We start from the raw sequence: 19,168 nt of genomic DNA, 5'->3' as shown, positions 1-19,168 counted from the left end.
AACTTCTTCGAATTAATTGCTTTTGTTTCAGATTACATTTTTTTTTTAATTCAAAGAAAATAGCAACATCTGTTTGAGCTATAAAGAAACTGTGATGCTAGGTTAATGTTTCAGCTTACTCTGAGGATTTACATGGTAGAGAGACTTATGAGACTTTTCAGAGTATATTACTCTCAAGCTGTAGGCAGTATGGCAACTTTGACTTCAATGTAGTGCTGTGCCAGTACAGTATAAGTGCTGGGCTGTATCTGTGTACCAGTTGTGCTAAGTTCTGGCTCAGACTGTGCCAGTAGCTGCATCAAAAGGAGTGTGGCCAGCAAGTTGAGGCAGGTGATTCTGCCCCTCTACTCTGCTCTGGTGAGACCCCACCTGGAGTCCTGTGTCCAGCTCTGGAGTCCTCAGTACAGGAAAGACATGGACGTGTTGGAGAGCGGCCAGAGAAGGTCACCAAGATGATCAGAGGGCTGGAACAGCTCTCCTGTGAGGACAGACTGAGAGAGTTGGGGTTGTTCAGTCTGAAGAAGAGAAGGCTCTGGAGAGACCTTATTGCAGCCTTTCAGTACTTAAAAGGTGGGGACAGACTTTTTAAGCAGGGGCTGTTGTGATAGGACAAGGTGTAATGGTTTTAAACTAAAGGAGGGGAGATTCAGGTTAGACACAAGGAAGAAGTTTTTTATGACGAGGGTGTTGAAACACTGGCACAGGTTGCCCGGAGAGGTGGTAGATGCCCCATTCCAGGCCAGGCTGGACAGGGCTCTGAGCAACCTGATCTAGTTGAAGATGTTCCTGCTCATTGCAGGGGGCTTAGACTAGCTGACATTTGGAGGTCCCTTCCAACCCAAACTAATGTATGAGTGTATGATCTGGTACTTCATGGTGTGATGTTAAAAGACAGTAGGGTAAACGTAATTTTTCATGAACTTACTGCACTTAGAACTAGATTTCTAATTAGACTGGGAAGATTTATTAAGGTTGCTGGTGCATAGTGTGGTACACTTGCTCCCTATCCCCCACCTCTTGAGTCGAAAGTGCATCATACTGTTTTGCAGAAATGGATGAAAACTGGAAGGTATTAAAAGCAAGAATTCTTTAAATTAACCTTTTTTGGTCGTGGAGTATGGAAGCAAACTGGGGAATTTGTTGTGTTGAAAGCAAGTTATTGAGCAAGACTGAAAAGGATTCTTTTTTGCACTTACTTACAGAACATTGCATTTCTCAGACTGTATTTGAATATATAAAACTGCTATGTCAAAGGCTTGTTAACAGGATTTAATTATCCTCTTATGCAATCTAATGCTGCATCTGCTTCATTTTGGAAAACATGAAAATTATATGAAGCACTTAAAAGGTCTTTAACCATTATAGATGTATCAGAGTTCTGTTTTTCGGATAATCAGGTGAACACTACCTGTGTTTAGAGCCTGGATCCATTTTTCTGAGAAGCGTGATTTCTCATTTCATGCCAGTGTATATCAAAAGGAATGATGGTCAATGCACAGTAATGAATAATTACTTTGATAATCATTCAGAGTATGGTGGTTCTTCTGGAAAGGATCAAATACACTGGTGCAATAGGGAAACTAGTAGTTTGGTTATGGAGAGGCCAGGAAATGAGTGGTCCATCAAAACCAGAACTGAGGTGTATCCTTTGGGGTGTGAGATAGTGTACACGTATTTCTTCCTCCTAAGCTGGATGGATTGGTTGTCCACATACTTGTGTGGGACGTCATGCCTCCCTTTCTAGGACTAAATGTTAATGGTGCAACTTCCTGTTAACTAGAACAAGTGTAGGGACTGACAAATCAAGATGTGGGGTGGGTTGTTTGTTGTTTTTGTTTGTTTGTTTTTGTTTTGTTTTTGTGGTGACAGACCATTTTGACTGTTCCTTGACAGGAAGATATGACTTTACCTATAGTATTTCTGGGAGTGTGGAACATAAGCATTGTGGGTCTACCATGAGGTAGCCACACTGCACAGCTGCTGAACAGTGACCTTTCCTCAGTGGTTTCTAATTCTCATGATCAACTACTTGCACAGAGTCTTCATGCCATCCTGTTCTGACGAAGGGATGTATGAATCAAAACGTGAAGACGGAGAGAGTTTTCTTTATCTTAATACTTTTGCAAAATGCTCTTGTTCTTTAAGTAATGTTTTTAGGATGGAGAAAAAATACTACTTATATCCTACTACAGATAGGATAGCACTCCTGCATACCTGCAGGTGGCAACAAAACTTTGCTGCTATGTCATGTGTAAAAACTACTTGGAAGGATTCCATCTGATCAGACCATGCTGGCTGTAGCCTTTAAAATCTCTGCCTTTGCATGGCTACCTAGATTTCAGTGCTTTCCTCTGGACCTTTTCTTCTATGAATATGGCTAATTCTTCTCTGTTAGGAATGGAAATGTTTTAATCTGAATTTCCTATGCTGGTGTTACAACTACATCAAGTGGTGCTGAGAGTTACTGTTTCCAGAGGCACTGATCAGTAATTTACCTTGAGAGAGACTTCATGTGGTGCTTAGGAAAGCATTGAAACATTTTCTTTGCTTATAAAGGTCTGAAAATTCAAAACACCTGATGATGGAGTAGAGAAAGCAGATAGAGGGAAGGATGCGATCACCCTTGGAATGTTTTGCAGTAGTCTAATGCCTGGATTACTTAAGTGATGTGACAAATTAGTGGCTGTGGAGTACTGCTATGACAGTAACTTCATCTGTCAATTTTCACCAATTAAAGCACTTTTAAGTATGGGCAGTTTTGCTGTTACTTCATTCTGAATTGATTCCAGACCTTTTCCTTCAAGCAAAAGTCTACCACATTGTAATTTGTATCCATCCCAAATTAGGAGGGGAGGATTGTAATCATCTCCTTAAAAAGAAAAGTCCATATCCTTTGTGTGGTTGGTATGCTTGGAGCTCAATCAAGAAAATCGTATGCCATGTAAAATGTGGTGAGCTTTATAACCAAGGCTTCTGTCTGTCCTTTGTAGGTATACCACCTTGCAAGAACAATAATTTACTCTTAAGCTGGAATAAATTGTCTGAGTAAATTTCTTGATGAGTAGTATTGCTAGCATGATTAATACATCATACTGCCTGTAAGAGTTGAGAGGAAGAATGGATGATTCTTTATCTCTTTAAAAGAATGAATGTGGAAATGACTTCTAAAATCAGAATAAGTATATATACATACATACACTTACGGAGAAAATGGCTTAATATTTCTTTGTTAAAAGCAGTACTGAATTGCAAGACACTGAAATATAAGCTGATGGCACAGACATGTAGCTGGCTAATTCCTCAGTTGACATGTTAATTGTAACTATAAATTCCTGGTGTTTAAAATTGCTCTGCTGTAATCAAAGTACAACAGGCTTTAATTTGAGTTTAAGATAACATTAACATTCTGAGTTTGATGCAATCTCCTTTAAAATTTCTGGAAGTAAATGCCAGAAGCATTTGCTGCTATGTTTTAAATTTGTTGTTGTAGAGAAGGTAGCCAAAGCATTTAAGTTTTGGTCTCTTGGCTGCAAATTTGAAAATGATTTTTTTTAATTCAGAAGTTGAAGCTGTTAATGTTTGATTCCAAGAAATCCTGAGTTTTAAGAGCAGATCATGTTTTATCTGGGTACTTTATCTCTGTTGCTGTAGGTAACTGCTGTGTGACATGTAATGAATTAGTAGGCTTTTTTTAGGTAATGACTGTAAAGATACTTGAACCACAGTATAGTATCAGTATTTTACATGTGCTTCAAACAAGGACTGGAAATGATAAATTCTATTAGCAAATTAGATATTCCTGATTTAAAAGCGAACAGTACAGTACTTAACATTACTACTGAATTTTCCAAACAGCCATCAACAGCTAGCCATTGCACAATTAATAGCAATATTCCCCCAAAATGTGTGATTTTTGAGTTTGTTTTTTAAAGAAAATGATAAGAAGGCTGTTAGGCGGTCTGAAATGTCTTGAACATGTCTTCTGCCATGTTTTATTTTGCATATGCCTTCTGACTGTTTTTTCCCACTGGTAGCAATACAAATCACCCAGACTTCCCATCTAAGTCCTGAAAAACCTGAACACCTGAATCTCTTTTGCTAATTTGACAAGTTTATTTGTAACTGATGAATTATCAGGAATTAGTAAACTCTTCTAGATGTCTGTGACAGCATTTAAGGGTAACTGTGTTCTCTTGGATTGTCACCCTGTTTGAAATGCAAATGATTCAGACTATTACAGCTGTTAGTAAGATGTAAATGAGTGATGCAGTTAACATGTAGAAGGTAATAACCTTCTTTTAGAAATTTTTACTTTCACTGCTCTTTCATCAGGTTGAGGGCTGTTAGGAAGCATTAATCAAGAGCTGGGCACACTAGTTCTTGGTTTCCACACTAACTCATGATGACCCTATAATTGTCCTTATCCCAACAGAAGAGTGGTGAGGAAGAAATTTAACTGCATGCAATATTTAATGTTCAGGTGTGCTACGATTTCTGTTTTGTTTTTTAATTTACTCTTTACAGAATTATTTTACTGGGTTTATAGTCTTTCCTATTCAACTGCTACTGTGTAACAAGGTGACAATTTTCTGGAAGTATTTAGAGTAGGCCAGAAATAGAGTTTTTCCAAGAGCAGGGAGAGATGTAGACAGCGTGGTTTTTTTTCCCTTATGAATTTACTTGCATAGGCATTAAGTTTCAGTTGTGTTAATTTCCGTTTCCTAGGTCTAACAAGATTCTTTTGCATGGTTTGATAGGTCTGAATAGCAAATTACCTTTCTTAAGAAGTAACTGTTTGGCATGTTTGGATATTGTTATTTACTGTATCATTCCAGGATTTTGATGGGAGGGAGGCTTAGGTAAAGTTTGGAAACAGACCAGTATAGAGAAGAAAATAGCTGTTTGTCAACAACGGTATTGCTAGTGTTGCTAGTTTACAAAATATACTGTACATGCTAGTACTGGCTGTTCCTTAAGAAAGTGTTATATGGAGTAAGATGTTTTAAATGTAATTACTTACAATACTTACCCCCTTTTAGATCTGTTTATTTCTCTTACAGAAAACACTCAAACTGTCAGGCCTGGCAGAGATGGTTTTTAAACTTAGTATTAAAAATTCACTGTGATTTGTTGTTAGTCTGCAGAGCAAAGTTAACAAAAGTACCTCAGCCATTTTGAAAAAAATGATTACAAACAGTGGTCACCAGCTGAAGTCAAAGACTGGTGAGAAGTTATTTTTTTTCTTGCATATGTAGGTACTGAAATACTTTATCAAGCAATTTGAATATCTGACTGAGAATAAGTGTTAATCAGAGGACTTTCTTTTGTCCCTGGACCACAGTATGCTTAAAACCATTCCATAGGTATTCACACATTTTGGAAAGGAAACTTGGTGCTCTTGGTTTCTTTCATCACTGATTAGATAAAGCATTAGAATATAAGAACAGCTTATCAAAGACCCTTGGGCACAAACTGGGAATTTTATGACTGCAAATGTTAGCATGCTGCAAAAGCAGTGTTTGAAGAACAGATGTGTTTGATACAGTTGTGTGTCTTACATTGAACAGTGGGCTTATTCTTTGGTAGTACAGTATCATGCTTAAATATATTTGTACCAGTACAAACTGTTTGCAAAAGATGTCACTGTTGCATCAGAGGTAAACACCTATGTCAGCAGGATTATTCTGTGCATTTATTTTGTCCATACAACACATGTAGCATCTTTAAAATGCTTCATTCAGATCATTAGAAATATCACAGCTGAGGTGGAGGAAGAATCAAAAAGTTTGTCCCAGAAGGGAAAGTGGAAGGCTTACACATCCAAGGAAGGATTTGTAGTCTTTAAAAATCATGGAATGTGTTAGCATCTTCTGGAGCAAAATGTTTAGTAATTCTGCTGCTGTTTGATAAATTTCTTTAATATTTCTTCTTTATTTTATCCACACTGGCTGAAGTGTGTTTGAATTAGAAAAGCAAACCAAAATGTTTGAGGTTTTCTTCCATGTATGTTTTGAGCTGTGTTAACTCTGAAAGATCCTATTTACTGTCAAGTTTTGTGATTTAGCTATAGTCTTTAGTCTATACTGCGATAAAGATGAGCTGCTTAAGGAGTATAACCTCTACAAGTAACAAGTCTTCCACTTTTGAGACAGCTGGCATGCTACATCTGGATCAGTATGCTTTACTGATTGTTTCCTTCCACAAAAAGGGATTTCTTAAAAACGTCAATGCCTGTAAAGTTAACCTTTTGGGAGATGGAAACAAGTAATTGTTATGGTAAGGTGTATTGAACAGCTTGGCAGTAACACAGTTGCAGTGAAAGAGTGTAGAAGATGAGTACAAGTTTCTCACTTTTCTGAAGAAGGGTTCCACTGCCTGTGGTGATTGCTGCAAACACCTCTAACCACAAAGCTCCTAGTGGATAAAATCATCATCCCATTGTTGGGGCGAGGACTGAGGCCAATTGCTGCACGAAAGTGTTCTGTTTGTACCTCTATTGATGAAAGATAGTTCTTGTGTGGCTTCCATTGTTTCTTGTCCTCAAGAATCACAGAATAGTTGGGGTTGAAAGTGACCTCTGGAGGTCATCTAGTCCAACCCATCTGCTAAGGCAAGTTCACCTAGAGGAGACTGCACAGGAGTGTGTCCAGGCAGGTCTTGAATGTCTCCAGAGGAGACTTCACAGCCTCTCTGGGCAGCCTGTTCCAGTGCTCTGGCACTCTCATATTCAGATGGAACCTCCTGTGCTTCAGTTTGTGCCTGTTTCCCCCCATCCTGTCATTGGAGACCACTGAAAAGAGTCTGGTCCCATCCTTTTGACGTTGACCCTTGAGATATTTATAAACACTGAGATCCCCTCTCAGCCTATTCTTCTTCATGCTGAATAGACCCAGCTCTCTGTCTCTCCTCATAAGAAAGATGCTTCAGACCCCCGATAATCTTTGTAGCCCACCACTGAACTCCCTCCAGTAATTCCTTGTCCTTCTTAAACTGGGGAGCCCAGAACTGGATGCAGTACTCCAGGGCAGAGTAGAGAGGAAGGATAACCTCCCTCGACCTGCTGGTTGCATAGGAAGCATGTTAAATGATGGGAGCACCATGTGCTCGGTATCAGAATTTGTAAGTTCAAAGTAGTTTGAAATGTATATTTCCTTGCAGATATTGGAGCTTGGAAAGATGAGTCACTTTTCTTTAACATTTTGATAGTATTAATTATTTAAACATTTTGATAGTATTAATTATTTAAACCAGCTTCAGTACTGTATCCTACTAAGACAAGAAAAAGCTGCTGTTGTGAAGCTTTTCTGAGGAATTTGCAGGAGGAGAGGCCCATAGTATGTGACATGTGCTAAATGTGTAACTGGTCGAACTTTAAAGACGAAAAAAGAGCAGTTAAATGTTCTAGTCTCAGGTGCTTCTTTGGCCTCCTCTCTTTGCACATGAGAAATGGTAATAGGAAGGATTAGCTAAAGAAGTTAGTTACTGCTTGGGACATACCAAATCAGGCAGATTGCAAAGAAAGTGATCCGCCTCAAGAAGAATAAGGTACTCTTAGATACAAGCTTGCTTGTTGTCCTGTCCTTTACTTGGGTCTTCCATGTTGTGATACTTGGGAAAAAAAAAACCACAAAACAAACAATGAGTTAATGTGCGTTTATTCTGGTACCACCTCATATAGTTCAATATAGTCTAAGTATGGTGCCTTTAACATGGGATCTAGGTAAGTTCATCACAAATAAATGTGCTGCAAGACATTAACCACTATGAAGAACTCTCAGTAAAACTAAGCAGCAATTTTTACTGATGAGAACTTTTTCCATGCACCAATGTATTTCAAACTGTGTGCAAAATATCTCGGATGTCTTCTGGCTAACAAGTTTTTCTCATTACTAATCTGCTTCTAATAAATGTGGAGGCTATTCACAATTGGCACAAATAACTTATTGTTATGGTCCAGTACTGGAGATGAAATAGTATATTATCTGTAGTTTTCAGTACACTGTGATACAATAATGTAAATTTCTGTGTAGGAATACAATTTAACTGTTTGTTGGCTAAACTCAATCAGTATATGGTAGAATTGTCAACATGTAAAGTGCAAGTGAGCACCATAACTCTGTTCTTTGTAGCAATTAGATAAAAGATGTTATTTGCATGAAAAAGTTGTGTTAATAAGAGTATTTCTGATCCGAAATGCTAAAACCTTATCTTTTCTTTCCCCTTTTGTTACACCCCCGCCAAATCCACAGTGTGTTAGTGATTTTTACTGTTTATGAATATCTTATCTTACATGTATTGCTGTTCTAAAATAGTACTAGAGCATTTTTTTCCATTTAGTATGTTACTTGAGTAGAAGCATTGTTTCCTCATGAGCACAAACATGAAAAATACTATGCCTGCTTTATTTACAGCTGAGGCCACAGTGGTGCTTTCTTAAACTTGCATTAAAGGACTGAACTTGGAGTCTTGTGTAGTGGAATTCTTTTGTGCCCACACTCTGTAATATCTGTTCTCACTGGTGCTTTATTGGGCACCCACTAGCACTGATAACCAGCTGTAACCTTTCAGTTATTACATTTTGCATGTGCTTCAAAATGTTTTCCTAAGAAATATTGCATAGTGTGGAGAGACAAGACATACAGAACAAAACTTTCTTGTGTTCATAGTGTGCATATCTTTGAGCTGATTTGGTAACTGATAACTCAAAATACCAGTTGTGAGCCATTATCTCTTTCGCAGAATAAAACAGGCTGAATTATGGGGTTATTTGAGCACTGTAGTAAAATGTGTAGCTATGACATGATGGTTGAGGTTGGTGGTGACCTCTGGAGGCCGACTTGTTAATGTGTGCAGATTTTACCAATACCTGGCCAATCATGGTCATATGCTGAAGTATATAATTTTTTTCTTACACTAGATACTGAGATAATCTCCACCTTCTCTTAAAACCTAAATGTGCAGTAAACAAACTTATAGCTTATTTAGAAAAAGTGTTGTGACTTGGTATTACAGCATTAACTACTTCAGTCACATATAATGTTTCAATATTTTAGGACATGCAGATACAGGCTTCTTGTAGCCCTTCTTCGATCCTCCCTGACCAGTCTTTTCAAATAACAATTTTGTTGTTTCTTATTAGAGGCATGACAGGCCTTTTTGCAATACCAGATGTTATCTAATGCTGGCAGCTTTCGAGGCCAAAGCATAAACCTACTTAGATAATAAAAATGCGACTCCCTTTATGCAATGCTTTAAAATTGAGGTTGTTGCATATATATATATAATGTGATGTGGGTTTTTTTTAAGAGTAACAGGAATGGGTTTTATATGAAGGAATAATGATATACAGTTACACTGTTGCATGCTTGATTGGAGGCTTTGTTATCATGGTTGTGAACATGTTTATTAACCTGTCCTTTGTTTTAATGTATCTCTTTTTCTTTTTTCCTCCACACTTCAGAAGGTGGGTAGGGGGAGAACTGGGGAGAAACTTCTAGTAAGTGCTGCTAGAAACAGCAGCATCCGATGAGAGAGACATTGATATAATAACCTGAAAGCGTTTTGAGGTTTCTTCCTGCATATCTACTAAAGTAATTTGAAAGATGAGTAGTCAAGGGTACCAAGCAGGATGTAGGCTCTTTCTTTTCTGTCATGATCTTCAGGTGTGTCCAAGTTGGGCAAGAAGACGGATGTGTGATTCTGTGATTGTGTGACAGGACCTGCCATTGTCTCAGTTCTGATTTAGGGAGGTCAGCTAGGCTCAGCAAATGAGTGGCTTGTAGCTGTATGTATGAAATGAAAGCTAGTTAATTATTCTCTTTTTTGATATAGAGATGCTACAGTTAATTCCACATGGGATCTTAAGTGTAGCAGCATCATAGTTATTTTTTTCTGTTCTTGCTGTTTTTCTTGTCACTCTAAAGAGATCACACATCACTACTTACTTGATTTGGTTTGAGTGCCTGATTACAAATAATCAGCAATTCAATAGATTCATCTGGTCAAAGGTGGTACAAATTGCCCAAGAAGTTACAGCCATTAAGTTCTCATCTATCCAGAAGAGCTGCAGTTCAGCAAACCATGTAATTTCTAGTTAGGTTTATTGTTGTCCTCTGTCTATATCATGTGTAACATACATTACGTATATATGCACACATACACATAAAAATATGTATGTATATATCTGTACCTTTTAGTCCCTTCTGGAGACAATAAAATGTACTATTTAAGATATCTGTTTGTTAAAGGTAGTGATCTGCAAACTGATTGTGCTTCTGCCTTGAGGTGGAAAGCTTATGCCATACGGAATCTCTAGATGTGTTGCAGATATACCGTTTTTATTATCATTTCATAATGCAGAGTCAGTGAGAGAAATACTGACATGAATCTGTGCTAATGACCTTTGGATAAGGTAGACACAATTTTTTTTTTTCCTGTTTGTTCTGTTTGCTTACTCCTGATTGTAAGGGGATGTGGATAATACCCTTAATAAGTGACAGTTCTAAAAATATTTTCTCTGGACTCTGTGTTGATGGTATATTTGGTTTTAATGTATCAGGAGGAGGAGGAATTTAATAAAGTATCTGACATTTAACTTCCATACTGTGTCCCTACAACACAAAACATACTTCTTGAAAGAATAATTTGGGTCCAGTCTGTTTGGTATCTTGTTTAGAAAATAGGCGTTTTGGCCTTTGCCTCATTGGGATTGAACCTCTAATTGCTTAACTGTTTTCTAAGCCCTCTGGGATGCAGGCTGCTTCACAAATACTGCTTGAGCTGGTTTGTTGAATAGTGTTCTCTGAATGGTATTCAGACTCTTTCTAGTATATTCATGCTTGTTGCCTTGGATAACTAACATATTTTGTTAGGAGTGCTTTCTGCAGATTTCTTACAGCAACTGTAGGAAATATTTAAGTTGAGTTTAAACACTTAAGAATTTGGCTGGCTTGGCAAAACAAAACTGCCTCTTGAAAAGCAACCATGCGTATTTTACACATATTTTTAATATATATCAGACAATTAAGGTCTTTGCATTGTAAGGCTGAGAGTTGAGTTGTAAGGAAAAGCCACAAGTTGGTCTTTGTCCATGGGACTGATGTTTTCTGCATCTCTCATTCTTCCCTTTTAAACAGGGAAAAGTGTTTGAGAAGACTTCTCTTGCCTCCTGCTTGAAATGCCTCTCTCCCACCCTCCATTCTAGAAGTATCACTTTACAATCAATAGTGGAATAGTTTGCAGGGAAGTGAATTATTTATTTCCTGAAAAACTGATCAAATGACAGCTAAGTCTGAAGTACATGAAATGGTATAGAAGAGACCAGTACCTTGTGGTAAAACTTTCAGATAAGAAGTAAAAGTTGCTGCATTTGAACTCTTGTAACTCTTTTTCTAAAAGACAAGGTGTTTGTTTCTTAGGGCTGCAGAGCTGATTCTTAAAAATATTTCTCTTGACTGCTAACTGTTTGCTCTAATTGAAGCAGAATACCTAAGTTGTCTGTGTAAGTTTGTTTTATATTCCTTGAAATCTGTGAGATGTGCCTCATGCAAGGAACATAAAAGAAAAGCTAAAACTCTTGCTCTGTCATTCTTTAATTTTTCAGTTTGTGCAAGTAGACAGGTTTTTTTTACAATGCAAGTACCAAATGCTCTCCCTGTTAATCACATAAAAGACAAATTTTTTTTTTTTTTTTTTTTCCTAGGAGCCCTTTGAAGATGGATATGCAAATGGTGAGGAAGGCACACCAGCTGGGGAAGCAGCAGCCACTTATACTCCTGACAGCAAAGGGGTGGTTAAGTTTGGCTGGATAAAAGGTGTATTGGTAAGTTTAGTGTATTGTACTTCAGTTTCTTGCAGATATGATCCTTCTAGTAAACTTTCATGAGAGGGGTTGTGATAGCACTGTATAAATAAAAGATTATATGTATGATAGATGTGAAAAATGCCATAATTTTAGGAAGGGTTGCTGTAACTGGTACTGAATTTTAAGTGAATACTTCAGGACTTCAGCGTTTGAAGGGGTCATGGCTTCTTAGCACAGGTATTGCAGTTTTGAAGTTGCATAATTTCCAAGAAATAAAAAGATAAGTATTAATGTGTAGTAGAGAAACTATGTATGAATCTTCAGTGACAAATACAAATGTGAATGGAGAGAATACACTCAATGTGTGTTTACTTTGGACCTGTAAAGTTTAGAGCTGAAGCATTAGACATCTGATTTGTATTTACTTATTTTTAGAGAAGCAAAAAATACTGTGGTGATGAGAGTACCTACCAGTATATGGTAAAACTTGACCAGGATTAAGTATTTAAGTCTTGGTGAACCTGTGACAAAAAAAATCTTCTCCTAAGCTATGAAATTCTTAACACTAAATACAGTATGGTCATGATGGAAAAAACTTGAGTCTGTTCCTGTTTTGAGTAGTGAAAAATTAAGGGTCACATGAGGGTTTTCATTACAAGAATGTATTAACTTATTTTTAATATTTTCACGAAGAGAAACCAGGATTAATACATACTTAAAAGCTGTAAGAGTTTATAGTGGTGACTGCAAATGCAACAGTCGATTAAAACATGCTGAACTTGAACATTAGGAATACCTAACTTCAGTTCAGTAAGCTTCCACTGTGTATTAGCAACTACCTGACAAGTCCTGAAGTAGCCATATTCTGGGAGAAGGAGAGTACCTGTGGTACCTATCAAACAGGTATTGTGGATTTCTGTTCTGTACCCCAACCGAGAACATTTTTTTCGTTTTAAAGCAGGTATGAAGCAGACTTAAAATTGTTGCTTACAGAAGTTGTCCAATACAGAATTTGAGTTTGGAGAAATTCAAAGTATTAAGGAGAGTAAATGTAGCTGACCATTTTCTTCCAAAGTCTATTGAAAAGTTTCAAGGAGGATGATCTCCTTTTCAGTTTTTTTGAAAGTTGCAATTAGTATTTACTAGTAGGCATAAGCCACCTGCGTGATACACATTTTGCAAAAGACTTCAAATCTCTGAAAACTTTTTACTTTTGTGCTTTGAAGAGGTCCTTGTCTCCCTTCTAATCTTAATAACCAGCTAAGCTTCTTGTAGGACTGATATCACACTTTTTAGGTAAGAGAGTGACCTAGGACTTGCTAGTAGTCTTCTGTCTAAAGTCTGTACATTGCAGACTCTGTTTTAGTGAGGATAAGAGTTTAAAAAACAGGATAAAAAAATGAATACCCCACATCCTATTAGTGTTCAGGTACGTTGTAAGATACAAAATTTCTTGGACTGGGAAGGTGAGGGGTTTATTTAAAAAAAAATAATAAATTATTTAATAGAGTATTGCTTTAGTGCATTTTTTGGGGGAGATTTGTGGGAGATCTGAACTGGGGTTTTAGACCTCGCAATCTTATATGTAGTCATGTATTCTATAGCATGAATTTTGGATCCTGAAAGCTGGGATCTAAATTATTTTTATTGTTTGGTCGAGACATACTACAAGTGTCAGATATTGAAGTACTGTAACTTAATCTATGTTCAAGGTAGTAACTTTTTAATCACCTTTAGGTTCCTTTTATTTTTTTAAATCAAACCTAAACTTGTCAAATTAAAAAAAAAATCTGATCTTGTGAAATAATTTTAAAGTTGGTGGGGAAAGACTGCAAGATAATTTCAGCATTAAAAACTAAAATGAAGAATTAGTGAAAATGACAGCTAGTATAAGACCTAACCTATGTAAAATTTCTGTTTTAGGTACGATGTATGTTAAATATTTGGGGGGTGATGCTCTTCATCAGACTATCATGGATTGTAGGACAAGCTGGGATAGGTATGTATACAAATGCTATATTTTTATTTCAGCAACTTTTAAATCTGATCCAAAAGAGGTGTTGGTGCCGAGCTTACACTTTAAAGAGGAGTAGAAAATGACCTTAATATTGCCAGTTGTTAAGGTGATTTACCCTTATCAAAACTTTAAGCAGTATGAAGTTACTTAAACAGGCTCATTGAGCTATAAGGTATGCAAGTTAAAATTGTCATTTGCAAGTCTTTAGTGAATTGCAGAGAGAAACTTTTGATCTGTGGTTATTAAAATCTTCTTATAGACTATGTAGTATATGAACAATTTTCTTCAAAGACTTCTCCTGGTGTTGGACTGCAGAAAACATCTCATCTGCAAAACATGAGTGTTTCCTTGAAACTCTAGGATACAGCTTTTACCTTGCTGATTAAAGAGAACATTTATCCAGTTCTGTTTGTATCCTGGAAACTTCTCTGCAGTAAAAGGGAGTGAAGAAGCCTTTTGCTTGAATGTATGGGACCACGAACAGTGAATTTGTGTTATATTTGCAAGACTAGATCTTTAAAACAAGTTAAGTTGAAGATTTGTAGGTTTTAATACTGCTGTACTTAAACTTTTTTTCCACTTTTTCCAAAAGGTCTGTCTGTGTTGGTGATTGGAATGGCCACTGTTGTGACAAGCATTACAGGACTGTCTACTTCAGCAATAGCCACAAATGGCTTTGTAAGAGGAGGTAAATCTACTTTCATAAAACTTTTAAATCTTTCATCACTCTGAAATGTACACCTTGAGGATGGAACTTCTAATTTATTTTTCATCCTTTCAGCATCAGGGAAAAAGCAATATGGATTAAATGTATGGAAGAGTTAGTTTTCTGAGGAGCGGAGTCTTCCTTATGTTCCATATTTGATTAGACAGTTGTGTAATTAAGTAAAAGTCAGTAATTAGCCTACTAATTTGATTTTACTAATGGCTTTTCCTTTGTGGAAAAACATTATCTATTCTAATTTTTGGAATACAGATATTTCAAGAAACATGTACCCAGGAATGAATAGGGTATTAATATTCTTCTGCATTTACACTGTTGGTCAAGAGTGTGTATTTGTGCTTGTGTGTATTCATATCCTGAAATAAAACTTACTACTGAAAAAATACATCCTATGAAAGGATAAACTATATGTATACATGAGAGCATACGAAAGGATCTGCTGCTGTTCTGTCATGATTTTTCTATACATCAAAGAAATTCTCCAAACTCTTATCTCTACCTTTCTTAAGAGTGATGGTTTTCAGTCTCTTTCATGGTTTGCATGCTCTGTCAGCAATTCTTACAAAATAGTTTTTAAGTGGTGGATGCCTTTGACATGCTCAAGCTGCTTCACAACAAGACTGCTACTACTAGAAAATGTGGTGGAATTAAAATAAAAGCTTATAAAATTATTTTAAGAATGAAGAGGAAAAACCTTATTATCACAAAGTAAACAGACCCAACAGGAAGGGTCATCTATGAAGCTTAGCATTATGTCAAGTATAATTTCTAAATAAATGCCCTTTCTTTTTTCGGGCTCCATTATACATACTGGATTTTTCTGTTCTTATGAGAGCCATTTTTTTTTTTAGGGTCACTGTTGCAAAATAATACTTTATTAGAAAATTTGAAGTGCTAAATGGGAAGAACTGTAAAAATCACAGGTGTTCCTCTGAAAATCTTACAGTAATATTTTTCTTATGTTAACATTCTGATTTGCAAAGTATGTCAAAGCTGGGTACCTACATAAGTGTAATGAACTGTAATGCAGTGAAGTTAGGGATTTCCTGTTGCAAATTTGTAGTGTACACTCAATTGCTTTAGGCTGGAGCTGTAGGATATTTTTGCTTCTGGAGAGCTTAGCCTTAAATTGGGGGAATGTACCTTTGCTACACTTCTAAAATATTTTGTTCTTTATTGCTGTAGATACTCAGTGTTTCATTTGTCACATGTGGAACTTGAGATGGTATATTCCTCGATCTCAGAAATACAGAGAAAAATACAAGGTGTTTCAAAAAGTTGGACCCAATTTCAAATTGAAATTACTTTGAAATTGAACCTATCTTTTTGAAGCACACTGTGAAGTGGCTGTGTGATTGTTTGAGTCCCATTGGAGGGCAGAAAATTCCCTTTGCAACAGAGCTTTAAGGAACAGGTTGCTGAAGTTTGGAACCTGGGTTGGATTTATTACAGTCTACTTTGGCAGTTTCTTGAGTTATAGCTAATGAAAATGTGTAGTAGTAGAACTAAGCTTAAATGCTTGGAATTTGAAATAAAAACCCCAGTACTACTATTGCTTCTGGCTTATTTGTTTTTTAACCATAGAGCTGGATGCGTAGCTGAATAGTCTAATGTGTTGCATGAGTCAGGCAATTATTTTCAACTAGTATGTTTTCATAAAAACTTAAAATGTGTCACTGAAATATCAGTGTGTCTGTTCCTTAAATATTGAGTTTTGGGTTATTTTCTAATACAGCAGGGAAGATGGAAAAATAAATTGCATCTTGTTCATGTAAACTGTAAATTGCCGATGACTGTTTATTTTTAGGGTCTTTCATGTAGTAATTTTTTGTCTTTTTGTGTTTCAGGAGGAGCATATTACTTAATTTCCAGAAGCCTAGGGCCAGAGTTTGGTGGTGCTATAGGTCTGATTTTTGCATTTGCCAATGCTGTGGCAGTAGCAATGTATGTTGTTGGCTTTGCAGAGACAGTTGTGGAGCTGCTCAAGGTACATGGATGATAGTGGTCATACTCATTACATGTTCCTTTATGCATATTGGAGCTGTCGTCTAATCATAGAATGTTTTGGATTGGAAAAGACCTTTAAATGTCATCTAGTCCACCCTCTGTGCAATGAGTAGGGACATCTTCAACTAGATCAGGTTGTGCAAAGCCCTGTCTAATGTGACTTTGAATGTTTCCAAAGGTGGGGCATCTGCCACTTACTTGAACAACCTGTTGCAGTATTTCACCACCCTCATAATAAAAAAAAATTTCTTCCTTATATCTAGCCTGAATCTACCCCCTTTTAGTTTAAAACCATTACCCCTTATCCTAGCACTACACACTGTAGTGTAAAAAGTCTGTCCCCATCTTTCTTATAAGCTCCCTTTACGTACTGAAAGGCTGCAATAAGGTGTCCCTGGAGCCTTCTCTTCTCCAGGCTGAACAACCCCAACTCCCTCAGGCTGTTCTCACAGCAGAGGTGTTCCAGCCCTTTGATTATCTTGGTGGCCTCCCCTAGACCCTCTCCAGCAGGCCCATGTCTTTCCCGTACTGAGGGCTCCAGAGCTGGACACAGGACTCCAGGTGGGGTCTTACCAGAGGGGCAGAATCACATGCTTTAACCTGCTGGCCGTGCTCCTTTTGATGCAGCACAGCATACATTTGGTCTTCCAGGCTGCAAGTGCACATTGTCAGGTCACATCCAGCTTTTCATCCACCAGTATTGCCAAGTCCTTCTCAACAAGGCTGCTCTCAATCCCTTCATCCCCCAGACTGTAGTGATATCAGGGGTTGTCCTGACCAGTTCAAAGACATGGAGTGCATGATTTGAAACTGGGCAAAAAGCAAAGTACGTGTGTCCTTACAGGGAATTTAAAATTAGTAAATCTGTGGTATAGAGGTTAACTCTACTAATAAATTACAGTCAGTAAAATGCAGTAGGGAAGATAAGTACTTGATAAAGTGTATGATTGTATTTTTTTGTTTGTTTTGTTAGGAAAATGGAACATTGATGATTGATGAAATGAATGATATCAGAATCATAGGGGCTATCACAGTGGTTATATTACTGGGTATTTCCGTTGCTGGAATGGAATGGGAAGCCAAAGTAAGGAACCATTACCTTTGTTTTTATTATCTGCTTCATAATTTTGATTTCTTTTTCTACCTCAGCTGTTTGATTTATTTTTGATATATTTAGTGTACTCTGTATTGCATGCATGCTATGTTAGAAGTCAGTCAGTGGGCAGTTTTTGCAATAGATCTCTGTCTAGCTCTAGGATCTGCAGGTCTGGACAGTATTTCAGACCTTAGGCCGCTTTGCTCTGCTGGAAGCTAAAGCATCGATGAGAACCTAAAAAACAGCACAATTTACTCTTAATGGCACCGTCAAGTTCATTAATGATATTAGCCCCTTCTTGACAATTACAGCATAACAAGAAAAGGTTAGCATGACAGTTTTACCTCACTGGGAACTTCGAATGAGCTCTATGCATGGAAAATGCAGGCATGGAGCCAAAGCAAATCTAAAGCTCTGTAGTTTCTGCTTACTCAAGTATTCTTACCTTCCGTTCTGCTCTCTTCTGGTTTTGTTTACACTTGGAAACAGCCGGACATGTGAGGCAGACGCTTGGCACAGCACGGCAGAGGGTTGTGAACATTGGTGGTGATGAATGTGCAGGAGATGGCACCTGCTTTCCTCATCTTCTTGTGGCTGTGCAGTCTTAGATCATAGAACAGAACAGAATCATAGAATCATTTCAGTTGGAAGAGGCACTGAGGATCATAGAGTCCAACTGTAACCTAACTCTAGCACTAAACCATGTCCCTAAGAACGTTGTCTAAATGCCTTTTAAACACCTCCACTGATGGTGACTCCACCGCTTCCCTGGGCAGCCTGTTCCAGTGCCTGACAACCCTTTCTGTGAAGAAATTTTTCCTAATATCCAATCTAAACCTCTCCTGGTGCAACTTGAGGCCATTTCCTCTTGTCCTGTCACTTGCTACTTGGGAGAACAGACCAACACTCTCCATGCTACAACCTCCTTTCAGGTAGCTGTAGAGAACGACAAGGTCTCCCCTCAGCTTTCTTTTCTCCAAGCTGAACAGCCCCAGTTCTCTCAACTGCTCCTCATCAGACTTGAGCTCCAGACCCCTCACCGGCTTTGTTGCCCTTCTCTGAACTCCCTGCATCACCTCAATGTCTTTCGTGTAGTGAGGGCCCAAAACTGAGCACAGGATTCAAGGTGCAGCCTCACCAGTGCTGAGTACAGTGACGCAATCACTTCTCTAGTCCTACTGACCACACTATTTCTGGTACAAGCCAGGACGCTGTTGGCCTTTTTGGCCACCTGGGCACACTGCTGGCTCATGTTCAGCTGGCTGTGAATCAACACCCCCAGATCCTGCTCTGCCAGGCAGCTTTCCAGCCACTCTTCCCTGAGCCTGTAGCGCTGCCTGGGGTTGTTGTGACCTAAGTGCAGGACCCGGCACTTGGCCTTGTTGAACCTCGTACACTGTGATTGTGGAAACAAGACACATATAGATCCTAATATACCTTAATACAGACATTGCCTTATTAGTTTTCTGCTCTGCATTGCTAGGTAGTGTCACTTGCTCACTGTTTTCAGCATGTAGTGGG

The 19,168-nt window shown here is 37.8% G+C and overlaps 1 protein-coding gene across 3 annotated transcripts in view; it reads left to right on the top strand.

Moving 5' to 3' along the window:
- SLC12A2 (solute carrier family 12 member 2) overlaps nt 1-19,168 on the top strand; it is a 62,615-nt gene that overhangs the window by 8,147 nt on the left and 35,300 nt on the right. For all 3 annotated transcript variants that reach the window (XM_071802530.1, XM_071802531.1, XM_065860307.2), the window contains exons 2-6: nt 11,702-11,821; nt 13,727-13,802; nt 14,413-14,508; nt 16,392-16,531; nt 17,525-17,635. In XM_071802530.1, coding sequence (XP_071658631.1) covers nt 11,702-11,821; nt 13,727-13,802; nt 14,413-14,508; nt 16,392-16,531; nt 17,525-17,635 — 543 coding nt within the window. The remainder of the gene's footprint in view (nt 1-11,701; nt 11,822-13,726; nt 13,803-14,412; nt 14,509-16,391; nt 16,532-17,524; nt 17,636-19,168) is intronic.

Source organism: Patagioenas fasciata, chromosome Z, assembly GCF_037038585.1.
Source record: "Patagioenas fasciata isolate bPatFas1 chromosome Z, bPatFas1.hap1, whole genome shotgun sequence".
Lineage (NCBI taxonomy): Eukaryota > Metazoa > Chordata > Aves > Columbiformes > Columbidae > Patagioenas > Patagioenas fasciata.
Note: the sequence above shows the minus strand (reverse complement) of the source record. Positions and strands in the feature narration are given on the sequence as shown.